This window comes from Haliaeetus leucocephalus, unplaced genomic scaffold (genome assembly GCF_000737465.1).
Source record: "Haliaeetus leucocephalus isolate CR32 unplaced genomic scaffold, Haliaeetus_leucocephalus-4.0 Scaffold555, whole genome shotgun sequence".
Classification (NCBI taxonomy): domain Eukaryota; kingdom Metazoa; phylum Chordata; class Aves; order Accipitriformes; family Accipitridae; genus Haliaeetus; species Haliaeetus leucocephalus.
The window spans coordinates 14,951,255-14,968,702 of NW_010972991.1; the positions used below are offsets into that span (position 1 = coordinate 14,951,255).

The 17,448-nt window shown below is 39.0% G+C and overlaps 1 protein-coding gene across 1 annotated transcript; it reads left to right on the plus strand.

The window, feature by feature from the left end:
* Positions 1-7,992: 7,992 nt before the first annotated feature.
* On the plus strand, positions 7,993-14,787 carry ABRA (actin-binding Rho activating protein). Its single transcript, XM_010577002.1, has 2 exons — positions 7,993-8,744; positions 14,310-14,787. The coding sequence occupies exons 1-2, from the start codon at positions 7,993-7,995 to the stop codon at positions 14,785-14,787; spliced, it is 1,230 nt and encodes a 409-aa protein (XP_010575304.1).
* Positions 14,788-17,448: the final 2,661 nt, after the last annotated feature.

The following is a 17,448-nucleotide window of genomic DNA, read 5'->3' on the forward strand; positions in this document are numbered from 1 at the left end:
CTTGCTCCCACACTGCAAATCAAATGATGGGCGGTTTTAAATAATGCCTGTGGGGTATAGACCTCAAGATCCCACTCCTCTGCTCTCATCGCCTTCTTGCAAAGAATTTTACATCTTAATCATGGCCCATTAATTACTCTTACATAATGTAAGAAATAAGGCAGATGTCTGAAGAGTAGTTTAAAAATGAGGTAGCTGTGTAACTTAATCTAACAGTTTTTTGAAGTTTTTGATCAAAACTAACCCCAAAAGAGCCTTGGGAATCTCAGCTCTAACTCACTGGCAACTGAAGACCAGTCGTGAGCCATGGAAATACCCCTACGACAGTGTAAATACCACCTGGTCTCCCGGCAATTCCAATCACTCACTTCTTGACACCTAATGTCAACCAGGCTCACGCAAGTAACTTCACAGAGCAGCACTGCTCTCGCAGACTGGCCACGGGACTTTGACTCTGTTAAAGACAAGCAAAGTTAGGGGTCTACCTCTACTAACAATAACACAGCTGCATGCTGTTAAAGCAGTTGGTGGTTAGCGAGAACTAATAAATAACGGTATGTCCTGCCTGTTGCAGTGGAATGCGATAGCGGGGGGAGCGGGCAGAGCTGACAGCACTCAGGAGACTTCGTTTGCATTACCCAAAGGTCAAGAATCACAGCCACAGTTTACAGCTTCGGTATACCAGTATCACTTCTAAAACGAGATCCCCTGTACTACAAGGAACATCTTGATGAACTAGTCAAGAGGATTTCTGCTTTCTACCACAGATACCTTCAAATCTGGGCCATAATGTCACTTGTTTCAAACAATCCTTTGTGTCAGGACCTTTAAGGATATGGAATAACGATAGAGCTGAGAATAATTTTGACTGAGGCATTGAAAATATGCTAATTGCTTTAGCTAATTGATAGATTTAAAAAAATGCAGTATTTGCCTAATTCAAGGTATTTCCCTCAGTGAATATTAAAAAAATCTTCACAATAAAATACTGAAAATATACTGAGATAGGCCTGTTTTCTCAGTTCTGAGCCTGGTCCTGAATTACAATGCTTTAAAGCAAATCATGAAATATTGGATTTATTTTATATACAGACTCTGTTTTTCTATATTTTTTCTTTCTATGTGTAGGTTTTTCTGTGTTCGAACATATTTCCTAAAACTTCCAGTCTATTTTCTGCTCCTTCCTCAAATTATGATTTCAGAAACTAAGATTATTTTTTTTTAAGTTGCAATACTTACAATATAAAGACAATAATTAGCAACTGTGTTAGAAGTTAAATGTAAATTTTCAACGATCCTTCAAAAACCTGTGGTAGGTCAACTATATGCATCAAAGGCACAATTGTGTATGATTTATACTCTGTATTGCCAGATTTTAAACAAAAGTGGTAGACTGTAAAGATAAGACAGGAGAACAAAGTGATGCACACCCAGTAATACCTGGAAGTAAATGCACTTTAACCAGAGAGATGATAAAGCAAACACTTATAAAGTTATTTGTTCAGTTCTGCTCTAATTAACCAGAAGACACTGTCTCTGAAAGGAAAAATTTTTGCAAAATGGTGAAAAGTCTTTTTTCCTCTCACATTTGCCACCTTGAAATCTGAGAAACACCAATAAACAGAAACATGGAGTTAATTTTAAGAGAAAAAAATGAAAGCCATAATACATGGTAACACTGCCTTATTAATAGCTGGAAGGTGGTGGTTTGATTATGGTTTTGTAACATCTTTTGTCTATATAGAAGTGTGCTTCCCCCCCTCCTCCCCCTTGTTATTTCTTTCTTGTAGATGTTTAAAATACATTTATCATCTATCACATTACATTTAGGTGTCTGATTTCAGGTTCCCCTATTCTGGTATGGCTCCCGTCTGTCTCATATTGCAAAGTTATGTGAAGACTTTAAATTCCTCGTATCCAATGTTCTGCTCAGGGACAGGTTTCAACAGCAGCCAATAATGTCATATTCTCAAAGCCATAAAACTATTTCTTGGTAAACTGTAAACTAAGATACGTCAGCAAGTTGGAACTGCAAAATTAAATTGCTCATAATATTAAATAATTTTCTTATCAGAAAAAGATAACCATTCACTGACAAAGAGATATGATCAATATAAACTTGAATAGCCACATATTTGTAGGTATCTTTTAAAGGCTATCTTGTTTTCATGATCTTCAGAAATTCCCTCATAATGCAAATAGAACCGAATGCCTATTGCAAATGACTTCCTGCAAATGTTTGCTTACACTTTTAAATGAAATTGCTTCATTACTGCTTGTTACTTGTTTCTGTTCACTCCCTACAGATATTCAAATAAAAGATGTATTTATGCTTAAAGGTACATTGGGACTAAAAGTATCTGACCTTACCTCTGCTTTCTTTTCCTGTATAAATTTAATTAAACTGCATGGATTCCTTGCAGGCATCTCACTCCCAAGGAAAGCAGTGGGCACTATATGCAAAAGTAGGAAGAGAATGCCCAAGCGCTTTAAGGCTCTACATCCTAATCTTAGTTTTCTTCTGTAAAGTGAAGACAGCTTTAGAGGAGTAAGATTTTCAAGACAGCAAAAAGTTTTGTCACTTCAGTAGCAGTATAACTTGTATAGGAACTTGAAGATACATGGATGCAAACCTGCATCCTGAGTTGGGTTTCTCTCAGCCCTAACAGCGAGATCTTTCTAATTGACTGTGGAGAAAAATCATGCTGAATTCTCATCTTCAGCCAGTTCAGATTCTACAAGGCTGTTTTCTATTATTTGGCTGGCTTGCATTCAAGTCCGTCTCACCTAGAGTGAGTGGAGCCCTGAGGCTATGCTCTACAATTCATTAGCTATCACTGCTGCTACTGGATAGTGGGTCTTCCCTATCCCCCCACTACCCTTCCACAACTAAGTGTCTTTCAACCCTGGTTCTGACCAGGGTTTTCTCGGCAGTTTGTTGGGTCTATTTTCTTCACAAAGCAGAACTGTCGTGATAGGTCATGGATAAGTCCTGATCTCTCATGCAGCTGAATCCTGAAATGACACATCATCAAATGCAGATTCAAGATTCCCTGTTAATTACACAGGGATAGTTTTCTCAGTACAACAGAAGTTTAGCAAAAAAAAAGACTATGGCTATATATAGGATGCAAACACAAGAAACTACACCAATGAATATGTAGACTGCTTTCTGTTAATGGCTAGAGAGGACTCAGTCCAAAGGCTCAGGAGCGGTCCATTTCTTAGCACTCAGACACCTGGATTGTACACAAAACTGCATGCTGAATGAGACACAGTTGCTCATTACTGTTAGAAATGACGTTTGACATGAACTCTAAAAATAAGGAGCTCCAGAACTCTAACACTTTGCCCAGGTTTTCTGGTGATCACTGGCAACATACGATGTTCTGACACAACGTACTTTAAGAGTGTCATGACGAAAAGAAAATTCAGTCTTGAGGTTTCTATTGATAATGGCAGCTGGTTATACTTTACCATGAAACACAGCTTGTTCTCATTATTCACCACTGACTCTGAGGAGGAAGACAGCATGTTTCATACACCTACAATTCGTTGAAAATTAACTTCATTGTTTTAATGCATCAAAACCATTGAATAACTTATATCAATATCTGACAAGGTAAAGTAATGGATGAAGGATACAGTCCTACTTTTAAAATTAAGCATCCTTTAAACAAAAAGAAAAAGACAAACCGGTCTCCCAGAGACTGTTAATATTCCACAGCATAAGAGAGAAAATAAAAGGATTTTAAGATAGTACATAACTATACAGAGCATAATCCATCCAGGGAAAAAAAAAATCCACACAACAAAAACATCCCAACTTTAAATACTGACATTGGCAACCTCTCAGTTGGTCCTTCATAACTTTGGATCCAGGAAATCAGGGGTATTAAGTGAAATGCTGCAATCCAAAAGCAGCCACAAGGTCTTAAGAACGTGTGCAAATTTGTCTCAAGGTGTCAAAGAGATTAAATCCCAGAACCATAGGCAGCCAGGGGCAAGGAAAAGGGAGTTTACAACTTCCAACACAAGTGTCAAGCCTGCTTACCTATTTACTTTCTCCAATTGCTATTTCTCCTATATATCTTCTGCAAGAAATGGTCTCTCAACTCTGACTTCAAACATAGTTTTTGAACTTCTGAAAGCCCATGACACAGTCACCCTCACCAAATCTTGCTGTGCATTGGAGTATTCCTTGTGAGGTATGTAAGGCACATAGAAAATGCAGTCCCGGCTCAGGCAGCCTAAAATATACCTGTGCCCTAAGGGCTGGCTATTGGCTTTTAGAAATGTCAGTAGGGAGATTAGGCACAGAAATTTAGGTGTAGCCTTGGCCTGTTATTCCACTAAGAATAAAAATTAAAACCCATGAAGTAATAAATTCTACTCTTACTGCAGTAAAACATTTGTAAAGTAAGCAACCCTCAAAGTATGAATCTGACTGGATGACTCAGACATTATTTATACTTTTCTTATGATTAACTTCTGCCTGGCAACTTCACCAGATAACATAAGGCACCATTCAACACTTTCAAGGCAACATCATTGTACACCCTAAAATTAAGCATCATAAATTTACTTATCCTCAGAATAATTACATTAGTTTCACTGACACTTTGGACAAGTCTGTGATGTTATAACTTAAGCTTAAAATAGTGACCAATTTATACTAAACATTTGTTTAACATATTGTCATGCAACATGGATTTAATAGTAGTTTTGATCTGTAATCTTGGTGTTTTTCATTAGTCTGTAACTTTTTGTTGTCATTTATCTAAACTATGTAAGCATTAAGTCTGTGAGACAATGATCAGTATAACAAGGTTTTCCATTAGAAAAAAAACCCCTCTCTTTATTAACAAGTTCTTTGAAATGTGCTGTAATTTCCAAACATGCCTCAGGAATATAATTCTTTTTTAGTGCCATGAATTTCAATACAACTGCTTGCAAAGACTGTGTGAGAGTAAAAGTGTCCAAGAACCTCAACAATAATTACAGCAATAAACCTAGCAGAGACCTTTGTAACAAGGACAGTTACAAGCAATTTTGATTTGACAAATTACATTAAACCAATCTTAATTCTTTTTCACAGCAAAGTAGCAGGCTTTGGAAGATCACAGAATCACAGAATGGTTCAGGTTGGAAGGGACCTCCGGAGGTCATCTGGTCCAACCCCCAAGGATGGGCAAGAGCAGCAGATGCTACACATCCTGATATTGGTCAGTTTTTTTTATTTTTATCTCATAGGCAAAATTCATTGGACTAGTACAAAATTAACTGCAAAACTATACAAAAATAAATGGCAATATCTATCAAACTGAATGTGCTTATTAACTGGGTCTACTTTATACTTACGTGCTATTTTCATTTGTGATCCCAAAAGCGGAATAGACAGGACATTTATGAAATATGAATTGAATGGCAAGAACACTGAAACAGGGATTAAAAATCAAATTGGTTCTGACAAATTGAAAAAGTTATCTGAACAAATTAGAACACCATTTAATAAAAAAAAAGATAGTCACATATGAAGGAACAGTCAGCTCTGTGAATATAGATAGTCATTTAGCAGGACGGTCCTTGGGAACTTCAGGGATTACAAGCAGAACATGAATCCGGAGCACAACATACAAGACATCTGTTCCTTTTCTGCTTAAACCAGAATATCATCCCTATTTTGGGCATCACACGATAGATGTGGACCTAATGTAGGGAATCCAGAAGCTAGAAAAAGCGTGATCTGGGATCATGAAAACACATGAAAAGTTGGGAAGAAGTGGGATCGTTTAGAAGATTGAGGAGGAATACATCAGCCTTTGCAAAGAAAGGCTGCCTCAGGAAGGGTGGGATTTGTCCTTGGCAGTGACAGAGGCTTAAAGTGCTGTGACAGAGGTGGACATCAGACCTCAGAAAAGGTTTCATTTAAGCCAGTTAACCACTAGAATAGATCACCTAGGCAGAGTGGGGAGTTATCTACTGCTGGTAGCCTTTAAGAACAGGTAAAACAGGGACCTGAACACATGCAGGTGGAGCTGATCCTACCTTACAACAGGAGTCCCTATTGGCCTTACACTCCATGATTGTCCTTCCACAGTCACTTAAGGTTCACTGCACTCCTTCCCTGGCCTCACCGCTTACCTCTGTATTTAGCTTTCAGCTCATTCCTAAAGCCTCGGCCATCCCTATACTCAAGAAATCACATGGAATGGTATAATGAGCTGGTGTCATACTCCTATTCTGCACGTGCATTATTCTCTTCTTTCACTTGCATCTTCCTTGTATATTAGAGAACATACGCCACCCAGTGTGCATGCATGCAGGCGCGTGTGTACTTTTTAAACACAAGAAGCTCCCATTCCTGATTAGCCTTAAAATGCCACCAAAATAAATGTGTGGTAACGCATGCTTCTTAATCAAATTGCATCAGTACACCTCACAATGCCATTTCACAGTTGTGATGCAGTTGGTAATAGCTGAGGTTGTACAGTATAGAGAGGTGACACATTTCTTTCTAAAATAAAAGTATGACTAAATATCTAATGGCAACACTAACTTATGTTATGTCATCAGTTTTGAAGAGGAAATGACCCTACAAATTAATGAGGAATTCTGCCTAGAAGTCAAAGGTATGATATAGTCTTTTATTATTAAACAAGAGCTAGATATGATCTAACCTACTTCAAACAGCCCAGCTAATAGAGAGAAGATAAAAAGGCAGAGTACCAAGAGTCCGTATTTATCTCTGGTGTAACACCAACGAAGCCAACAGAATTCCTTGAAGTTCAGTGTGCCTCAGAGCGCCACGTGGCAAGTGCCGCAGGTCATCCTGTAAGTTGCAAGGTATGATGGATGGAAAAAGCAATGCCATTTTCCGTTCCTATTTAGGAAACATTATACTAAGAAATAAGATACCACAGGACCGAATCTCAGAAAATGTCTGGTGATTATTATTTAACAATTGATGTATCAATTCACTAAACGATTCTACAAATTCAGATATGAACATACTCCACGAAGTCCTCTGGAATGAAGAAATCACAAAGCATCCTAGGAAATTCAATTTTTTCTGTATTGTACATAGTAAACATAATTATGCTGTAGAAAATATACAAGTAAACACTAAGTTCTATAAACAACTTTCTTGAAAAGCAGTCAGGAATTCAATAGGCTATACTTTATTTTTTCAAAATCCTAAAACTAGGATATCATTCATCCATCTGATCAAGTCAAACTTACTATATTAATCCCTGCATTGAGATAGCGATTCCCTCATCCTTAGCCCTGACACCAAACAAGATAGTGTTCCCAGACCCCCCTGAAGGTACATTCTAAATAGACGGACATTAATAGATAATGACTGCAAACAAAGCACGTAAATACCTTTTAAAAAATTAACAAACCTGGATTTCCTTGGACATATGAGCAATAAGAAGAAGTCACCTTGCACTTTTTTAGAAAATGCATCTAAAAATTTCTCATTCATAGCCTGCTTCAGGCTTTACACTCCATGATGAGGGCCACTATTTATTTGTGATGATGAGGGGTATCTTCTACTCTGGCCAAAGTTGTCAGCAACTGACAGCACTCCACATTTAGCAGTTTCAGACATTCTGTTCAGCATCTGTAACCCAAGTTCTGCACTTCCAGAAGAACAAGACCCTTGCCAACAAATTGAGAATTCAGCAGTCCCAGGGAAGAGGGGCTAAAGGAGCTATTAATTTCTCGCTGTTTCCAGTGCAGGTCTGTGTCACCCTGCTTACATCATGCATCATTCATCTGCTGTGATGAAATGCAACCCTGTGTTTTAAAAAAAGACCTCCGTAATAGTGAGGATACTGTATCTCTGTGAGAAGTGTTTCACATATTTTCCATGGGCACAAAATGCTCCTGCTTCTATTTAAATCTCTGTAGCTCTCTTCAGGCGACATTATTCACTTCAGGAAGTTCATTCAGAAGGTGCTTAGCATAGGAAGGGGAAAAGCCAGCATGGCAGCAGACAGCAACATGGCTCCTGAAAAAAAGCCGAGCACTACTCCTGTGAAAAGGGCTGTCCACAAGATCCGAATGGCCAGCCTAGTCTTCAGCTTGGCACGAGGCTGGCAGCAGTGGGCAACTGACCACAACATAAAGCAAGCCCAAGAGCCCTCTGGATGGGTCCCTTCTGCAGAAGACTCATCAACTCAGCCTGTACAAGAAAGACCCTTCAAAAAATGGGCAATTAGAACTGTCAAGAGGGACCAAGGAGAAGACGGCAAAAAATCCTCAGCAAAGGAATCAGTGTTGATAAGAGATGCTGAAAAAAATGCAAGGGAATCAGATGAAGCCCTCAAAAAGTTCAGCATTAAAAACAAAGAGGTGACCAAAACAGTTGTAAGCAAAGCCTACGAACGAGGAGGTGGTGTTAGCCTCCTCAGTGGAAGATATGAGAATAACAATAGTAGCTCAGAGATGACCAAGCTCAAAGAAGAATCAAGTGCTATTGACAAAATTCTTAATGGCAAATTATCTCCAACCATAAGGAGAAAGTGTTCAAACGTGGTATCAGAACTGACCAAGGGCTGGAAAGAGATGGAACAGGAGGACAAAGAGAGGGCTAAGGAAGAACTGCTGCTTAAGTGTCATGATGACAGCCTGGATGCAGAGGACAGTGGCTATGGGGAAGCAGAGGACAAACTCGAGCAAGAAGACAGCGACCGAGACATGACGGTTGTGAGGATTAAACGACCTGTGCCATCTTTGTAAGTAAAACACCTTTATTACATTATCATGAATGGTCAGCAGACCCAGAAACAGGTACAGGTTTCCTTAAGGAAGAAATGGAAAACAAAATTGGTAGGAAATGGTCAAAAAGAAATTATAACTCTTGAAGGAGAAAAAAAAAAATCCAGAAAACCTTTCACATATCTCTCTGTGCTTAAGGAGTTAGTCAACAACATCTGATTATAGCCTTAAGTTTTATGTGCTATATACATAATAGACACAGTAAGTTATATTTATGAAATGTTAATTATATTTAATTTTCTGGATTTACTGGTTCATGGAAATCACTACTTACTTCTTAATGCTTTAGTCCACATTTCAGATTAAAATCTTTCACCTCAGCAATAGCCCACAGCTATTCATTTATTTCATCAAATATTGAGTCTAAAGAGGTGTACCTGACAAATAATATTTCCAAATATTGATTCATTTTTTTGCTTAGTATAAATTGTACATACTCTTGGGAGTAATTTGCAGAGAATGTCCAAAACAGACATTGCAGGAATCACCTTTAAGTACCCCTTAACAAAAGCTGGGTTCCCTGCTTCTCTTTGGAAGCTCTTCATGGATTTGGAATTCATCAAGTCAAAGAATGGAAACTTTCACAGGAGCTGGGACCCCACACATACATTAAAAAGCCTCCAGCTTGCCTCAGCATCTTCAGGATCGATTTGAATCATGCTATATGTTATAAATCATTTGACAAAAAAGAACATTTGAATCATCAATAGATTCTTCAAATTCAAGGTCTCTCTACAGGTACACTATCATAAGGGGTGTGTGTGGGAAAGTACAGTTATTGAATATGTTGTGGAAGTAGAAGTTCCTGACACATAGACTTCCTTATACCTGTAAATGGTGTGAAGAAAAAAGGAAGCAGAATCTGTTACTTAACCTGTGTAGTTATTACAGGTTGTACTTAAAAAAAAAATTGAATTAAGTAGCAAATTCACAGCATCAGGCAGTTTTGAATAATACATCTTTCAGTAAGAGGTTCTTGTTTGAAGATTACTATACAGCAACAGGCACATATTAAATTTGAAGCCCAGGTTGTTAACAAGTGGAGTTCACCCATAGCCATGCAGTCCTTGGGAAGTCTCCCAGAAGAGCAGATGAACAGCAGAGGCTGGTAGGAATTTTCTGGTTTCCTTTCCCTGAGTCTCCACCAGAACCACTTTTCCAGAAGATGGCTACAAACAGTTGTGTTGTGGTCAGACTTGCCAATGAGTAGCTGCCAAACCAATTCATCACTCTTTTGTTGGTAAAAGATTAAAAGATCTGTACGTCCAGTGCTGCAAGATGGGAAACTGTAGGCAGCTGTTACAGACACAACATGCTGTTTGCTCCAGCCCTCTGTTTTACAAACTTGGTAATGCCCCGGAACAACAACAGCAGCAAGGAATGTGGTTGAGCCTGAACTGTTTCGGTGTGAAACCTCACATCTGGCCGTAAAGTTGCAGCCTCTGAGGCCAGGGTGCACCGAGCCATGGCCAAAGCGCAGCACACATGCTGCCCGCTGGCTTTGCTGGGCAGGGAGGATGGCTGGAGGTGAAACTTAAACCAAGGCAGGAGTTTTGGCAGAGCTCGTCCGCCTGAGCCCGCAGAGAGGGAAGAGGCTGGCACCAGGACACGGGTTCCTACCAGGAGCCATCATGTGGTGGGGCCCAGGTCTTTGCTGCTTCTACTCTGTGTCCATCACCTGCACACACGCAATGTGAGTGTGAGCTGAGCAGGAGGCAATCTGAGACGAGAAGGCAGGGTTTTCACACACCCAATTAGCCTATGTGTAAAGGATGAGCAAGGCAGCAGGAATCGCAGGATCGGGACCATACTGTATCGTAATCACCATTTCAGAAGCAAAAAACTGGAACCAGCATTGATGAAAATGCCAAAACAGACTCTGCGATCCCTCTGCAGACAGTAAGGCAGGCTGTACCATTCCCACTGCTCGGGTTTTATACCTCACTACTGACGAGTGTTTACCATGACCAGCATTAGACTATGACTAACATAGTCATGGATTTCAAACATACGGTACTTTTTAGCACAACTATCTAAACACATATAGCTATTTTAACTATTCAAGTTGGGGATTAGAAGGATGCTTTGCTGTACAGCTGACCAGTCATCTCCCACAAGGAGCAAATGGTTACTAGCCAAAGTGAAAAAAAGCTCTCCAGCAACCTAGAGCTTGAAAGTCTGTGGCCCCCACTTTTGGGAGAGGCCATGTGCACTGTCCTTTGACAGAAGTTAGGACCTCGAACCAAAGATTTCACACATTGTGGCAGTGCATCCGTAACACACATACAGTGGGAAAAAAAGGATACATTTGCAGCAGATATTATCTGTAAATAACCTCAATTAAAACAAACTGCTCACTTTAAAAATGCTATAGTAGAAAAAAAGTAGCTCTCTTTCTGTTATACTTCACATATATTTTCCCCCATATGTCTAATTTTAATGCTGCTACCTAGGAAAAAACCAATTAGCCATATTTACTGAGGTGCAAATGATTGAAATAACACCCTCTTATGTTACTTAAAGCTCTCTCTTCCACTGAAATCTGACACAAAAGTAATTTTCTGCACTTACAGTGCTGTTATCAGGACTGGAATTTTTAACTACTCATTTTTCTTAATTTATTTTATAGCCTCAGAATACATTATTTCAGCCTGCTACTGTTATGAACATTTCAGTGTGGCTTAATCTTCTTCAAAAAGGCTATAAGTACATGGTTGTTAAAGTAAATCTCCCATTTTCCTCTCTATATTCCAGGAAAAAAGCATCGGTGCCAGTATTTTTTTTTCCTCACATCAGCACCTTCATCATTTCCAGCTGCAATATTTACTGGAATAATGTTGCTTCCTTAGCAGAAGGCATGTTAAGTCCTACAGGCATAGGAAACACTACTTCATTCCTGCTTAGGAGCCAAAGGGATGCAACAGTGATATCAAACTCAAAACATTAAAAAAGGATTCATACCTTTCCCCTTCAGAAAGGGTCAGAAGGAACATGGAACACAGACATTGTCCTCATAGAAGTTCAGAATGCATTTAGGGTGATCATTCTGGTTGACAGGTTAACTTAGTTGATTGTTACAGGTAAAGCACTGCTTACAGTGGGATAACGTTCACAACCTTCACTTTGGATCCACAATCCGTTGTGTAGGTGTGGTAAGAACATGAAAAAAATGGTTCTACACATACACATTGTTAACTTGTCATTAAGCTAAACAATGCAGAAAACTGCACTTCAGCTACCAGAAAAGGTTAAATTAGAAGATGCATTAAAAAATATATATAGTATCAGTAAGGTTTTTCCAAACCCACATGGGGCACAATAAAAGCAAAAGGATAGATAAGATGGTATTTTTCTTAACCACTGAGAAGACTATTCGGATAAGGAAGGTGATAATAGTACTCAGCTAGAAAAGAGAACTAAAGGTTTCAGCAGGAAAAGGAGAGAATACTTACTAAACTGTTAAATAAAAAAAGAGGTAACAAAGCATTTACAGAGTTATGCTATCTCACTCACTGTCTTCTTTCCCCTCAACCTGGGGAATTGCAGCTCCAGGACTTTCTCAGGGGCCATGGCCCTTGGAGAGAAGGGGGAGCAGCTGGCTGTGGCCGAGGCATAAGCCCTCATGATGGTATCTGCTCATCAGCTCCGCCAAGACTGTTGGTATCACTTCTTCTAGGCAATTTTGATTCACTTGGGGTTCCCCCCCACCCCGATATCTTCCCACGTGAAGAGCTGGGGAAGCAATCAATCTGAGCTTCAGCTGGAGTTAAGACTGCGCTGGCAGAGGGTTTCTGTGGCTTTTGGGAGATCCATAGGTTTCAGGAGACAGATTGCTTTGCATAAACAAACCCTGCGCCCACAATTCCTCTGGGCAATGAAGCTACAATTCAGAGCAAGGGGCAAAGGATCACAGCTTTCCCTTTGCCTGTATGACAACAGCTTATATACAGGGGATTTGGTTTATCATTAGGAAACAAAATTGTCTAGCTTTACCCCACTGATATATTTTAATGCTTTCCTGCCAACACCTACCTGTTAATCACTTAAATGAACAAAACCACAGGTACATAAATGCTGCCTACTGTCAGGATGCTCTGCAGTCACCCCACAGAAGGTGCCTTTACTTGGCAGCACTATATGCTCAATTGTTCTGATGCTCTTCACCATATTGATGGGAAAGAGCATTTTGATGCTTTTTAAATAGTTTCTCAACAAAGCTAAGTCAAGCTAACGGCAACTCCACAGCTAAAAGATTGGTCCTGGTCTCCTACTCCTTCTTCTATCCCTGGCACTAAGTGTCTGCACTTCTTGCTCTAGCACTACAGTGCTGCCCAGTACTGGCATCCTTCTGGTGCACAGACTTCAACTGGGGACATGTCTATCACTCCTATTCTCTCTTTCAACAGGCTTAGTAGAAAACAAAGGAATGGCCAAACAGCAGGGAAACAAAATCTTCTGCAGGTTTGCAGTCCTCTGTACTGTTTTGCTAACTGTATTTTGGTTCTCCGCTGTTACTGTTAATATTCAGCTGACATTACTGGGGAGGTTTCAGAGCAGCCTTCTGGGGAGTAAAAACGTTAGAAAACAAATTACTTCAGCACAGCCACAGCACAACATACTCCCTAGCCGAGCTCTGTACAGACACAATGACAGGATGTGGACAGCACAAAGACTAGCTCAGACTATCTATAGCTCCTCCACAACATGTGAGATCGGCCACTAGAGGAAAGAGTATCAATTTGTCTGCCTGGAGTCATCCAGCAATATGATGTTGCTATGACACACACACAAGCACACACAAAAAAATAAATCAGTAAGATCTCTGAAGGTCTTTCATCATCTTTTGACCTTGACACAAATCTCAGTAGCCCTAAGTTTCTTTCAGGCTTGTACCCTGCCAGTGGGAATGTGAATTTTGGACTTCAATAATTGTTCAGAACCATCCTTAAAATATATAAGCATAGGCAGAGCTACTGCACTCTATTAGCTTTTTGTTGTTGTTTTAAATGACAACATCTATTACAGAGGACAGATTTTTCTAGACACTTACCCTCTGTTTTTCAGCCAAGAATAGCTGAGGATCCAGACCATACACTTACAGTTATTGCCATCTATAACACCAGGGCAGGCAGATTTCAGGCTCTGCTAGGCAGGCAGAAATGGGGAGCTGCATGACTAACCAAAGGTAGAAAGCGCAGGTAATCAGCAGCATACTGTTTCACTCCTACATAGAATTAAGTCATTCTGGCCAAAAGTTTGTCAAAACAGGCTCAAACCTAGGCTGGAGGATGGTAGCGTTGATGAGATCAAGCTGTGACCGGCAGATTTGCTTTCGAGTGCAAACTGGAACATAGACTAAAAGCCCCCAAAGAAGTAATTTAGAAGTAGTGAACTCATGCCACCTGGTGGCTAGCATCTTGTCTGGGAAAACATGGTAATCAAGTTAAAGAGGAGATTAGTAGCAAAACTCTGTAATTAAATGATGAAGTGCAATGCTCAAATGCCCTTTTTGTTTCTCTCAGCGCGAGCAGGTTTAGCGAAGAAGCATGCACCAAAGCCCAGATGAAATACAGCTCCGTTAACAGCCTGAAGGACAGATGGCAAGAATGGGCCGACCAGCACATCATAACGCAGAAGCTCAATCCCTTCAGCGAGGAATTTGACCACGAGCTGGCCATGTCCACGCGCCTGCACAAAGGAGATGAAGGCTACGGCCGCCCAAAGGAAGGAACCAAAACTGCTGAAAGGGCTAAGAGAGCTGAGGCCCATATCCACCGGGAGATTAGGGACATGTGCTTCATCATTGAATCCATGGCGAAGCCACGGCCTGATGGCAAGATCCAAGTCACTTTTGGGGAACTCTTTGAGAGATACGTTCGTATTTCAGATAAGGTGGTTGGGATTCTCATGAGAGCCAGGAAACACGGGCTGGTGGACTTTGAGGGAGAAATGTTATGGCAAGGAAGGGATGATAATGTCATAATAACTTTACTAAAATAAGCATGCTACAACCAGAACAACTTGTTTTGGAAAACCTTTCTCCCTTTCTGCCTTGCTATTAGCATTTACACATTTGGAATACAATATTCCCCCTCATTCACCCACACAGAAAATATTATTGAGCATTTTTCTAAATATGTATTTTGTAACTACTGCATGGTAACGCAAGCATCCAAATGGATTTTCCTCTGTACCAGGAGGGCTTGCAGGACACTTCAGTTAGTTACTACATGAAAAATAAAGAGAAAAATCTATATTGAATATCAGCAGCTGATTATAAAAACCCATAGCAATATAAATAGCTACAAATTAATTTCAATTTTTACTTGTTCTTACATTCAAGATATTACCAACTATTTAAACTGGGATACCATGAACATAAAGCATGCCAGATCAGAAGTCAAATGACAATATAAACTAAGACCAAGTTTTTGATTGGTGAAAGTGATCTTGTGCACGTATTTCCTAATTAATTTATTTATATGCAAGTAAAACCAATTTTATTTGAACACAGAATCAAGGATACCACGTTTGTTTTCTTTACAAGCAGGATATGCAACTACTACTGTAGTATAATCTTGTGGCAACTACTGATACAGCTTTCTTTTACATACCACGTATAAAGACAAAAGTCCTTCTTTTTATAAATGAGGTTTTGTATTTAATGTATTTATATTACTAATTTATTAGATAGTTTCCTATTTAGAGTTATGGATATTGGAGAGAAAACACTCAACAGAATGTAATGCACAAAAAAATTTTTCATAGCCACATAAAAAAATACCTCCTATGCAACGTTGTGCAATGTATTGTCCGATTATCTATATAAATATGGTTCTTATAAATACAGGGAAAAAATAATATGTAACATACAAAAATCAGTCGGTACTTGTAGTGTTGTGTATACCAAAAAAAGTGACTTCCATTGCAGTGTACCTCTGTGAGAACAGATACAGAAACAGTGTTCATACCTAAAATCAACTGACATTAAGGAAAATGGTGTTTCATATTACACAGAAACACTGGCCTAATTTTACAGCATTTGCCATTTGAACCATTCTGATGTCACTGAAATAACATATTTCTGTCCAGGTGATGCCAAAATAGGAGTAAACACTAATGAACTAATACTTCCAGGTCTTAAAATTGTTTGTATTATGGACAAATCTGAGACCTCTGTAAGGTCTATAATGCTTACTGGATTATACAGATCACCGTTTCTCTAAACTACTACTGCAAAAATAGCTCTCCGGTAAAAATGTACTTCACATGAAAAGCATTTGTTTTGTAGCAAGGTGCCTGGGCAAGTAATTTGCATAATGAAAAAGAAGTGGGTTTTTTTCCCCATAAGATTCTTTCAAACTGAAAGACCAAATATCTTCTTACAGAAGAAAGGGTGTATGAACATCTTTACTCTGTGATAAAACAAGTATTGCTATCTTACTATGAGAGTACAGGTACTCCAGTTTGAAGCTTAAATGAACAAATAAATAAAATATTTTATATGTTAGTGATACAAAAACTGATTACTATTTCTATTGGAAGTCTATGTAAATCGTTAATAATTTAGGCACAGTTGTGAATCTAACGAAGAAAAATATTACTTAAGATGGATTCAATGGAACTTATTTAATGTTTTCTTGAGATCTCTCAGACTACTCAAGCTGACCTGCAAAACTGACTTATAAGTGTAATACTTACATATCATAATTTTTACCTGTATATTCGTACCTTATTCTTTATGTCTTTATATAATGACCTTTACAACTGTCTAAATTGTCTTGAGGAAATTTGATTGTCAAAGGAATACATGAACTATAAATAAAATCCTTATCTGAATATTTTTTGGGTTATTCCTCCCACACACTAGAGAAGAAATACACATGCATATTCTGTGAAATAAAACATCAATAAGTTTTTTCAAAATATAAGTACATTCTCCTTTTAACAGGCAGTTAAAATATTTCCCTGTGAAGATTTCTCTGTCCAAAGCACCAGAACAAGATTTCAGAGTACATGGAAATGAAATAGTCCTTATACAAAATACCTGTACAAAGAATACACACTAAAGGCACATAAGTGTTAAGTGAATTATGTATTTCTGCTCACAAGAACTCTCGTCTTACCACAGGACAACACAGCAGAGATACAGTTCACCACAGATGGTTTTTTCAGTGTTATGTTCATGTGTGACTTAAAGCCCAAGAGCACCTCACCATTGTATGAGGAATCATATACATCTACTTTCATTTGCTGACCCAAGACAGTAGGAGTGATATATTTTTGAATTGAAACACTCACACTGCAGTATACCACTAAGAGGTGCATTTCAATATTATGCCTGTTTACAGCACATAATGAGAGCTTGTGGTTTGATATGAAATCTATGCCATCTACTACTTCACTTTCAAGGAAACATCTGGAATACAACTAGGCATGTACTGCTGAAGTAGGAATCAAAAAAAACCTTCCGGGCTTAGGTCTTGAGGCAGCAAAGTAGCGTGTAGAAACTGCAGAGTAAATTAAATTTTTCCACTTCTTCCTACCTGTTCAATAGCAACATGGAAGTGTGGAGTGCCTCTTCTACTCGCTAAGCACTGCTTCTAATGAAGAAATCACTACACGAAAAGAAGGCAGCAATTGTTGCCAACAATTTTCATT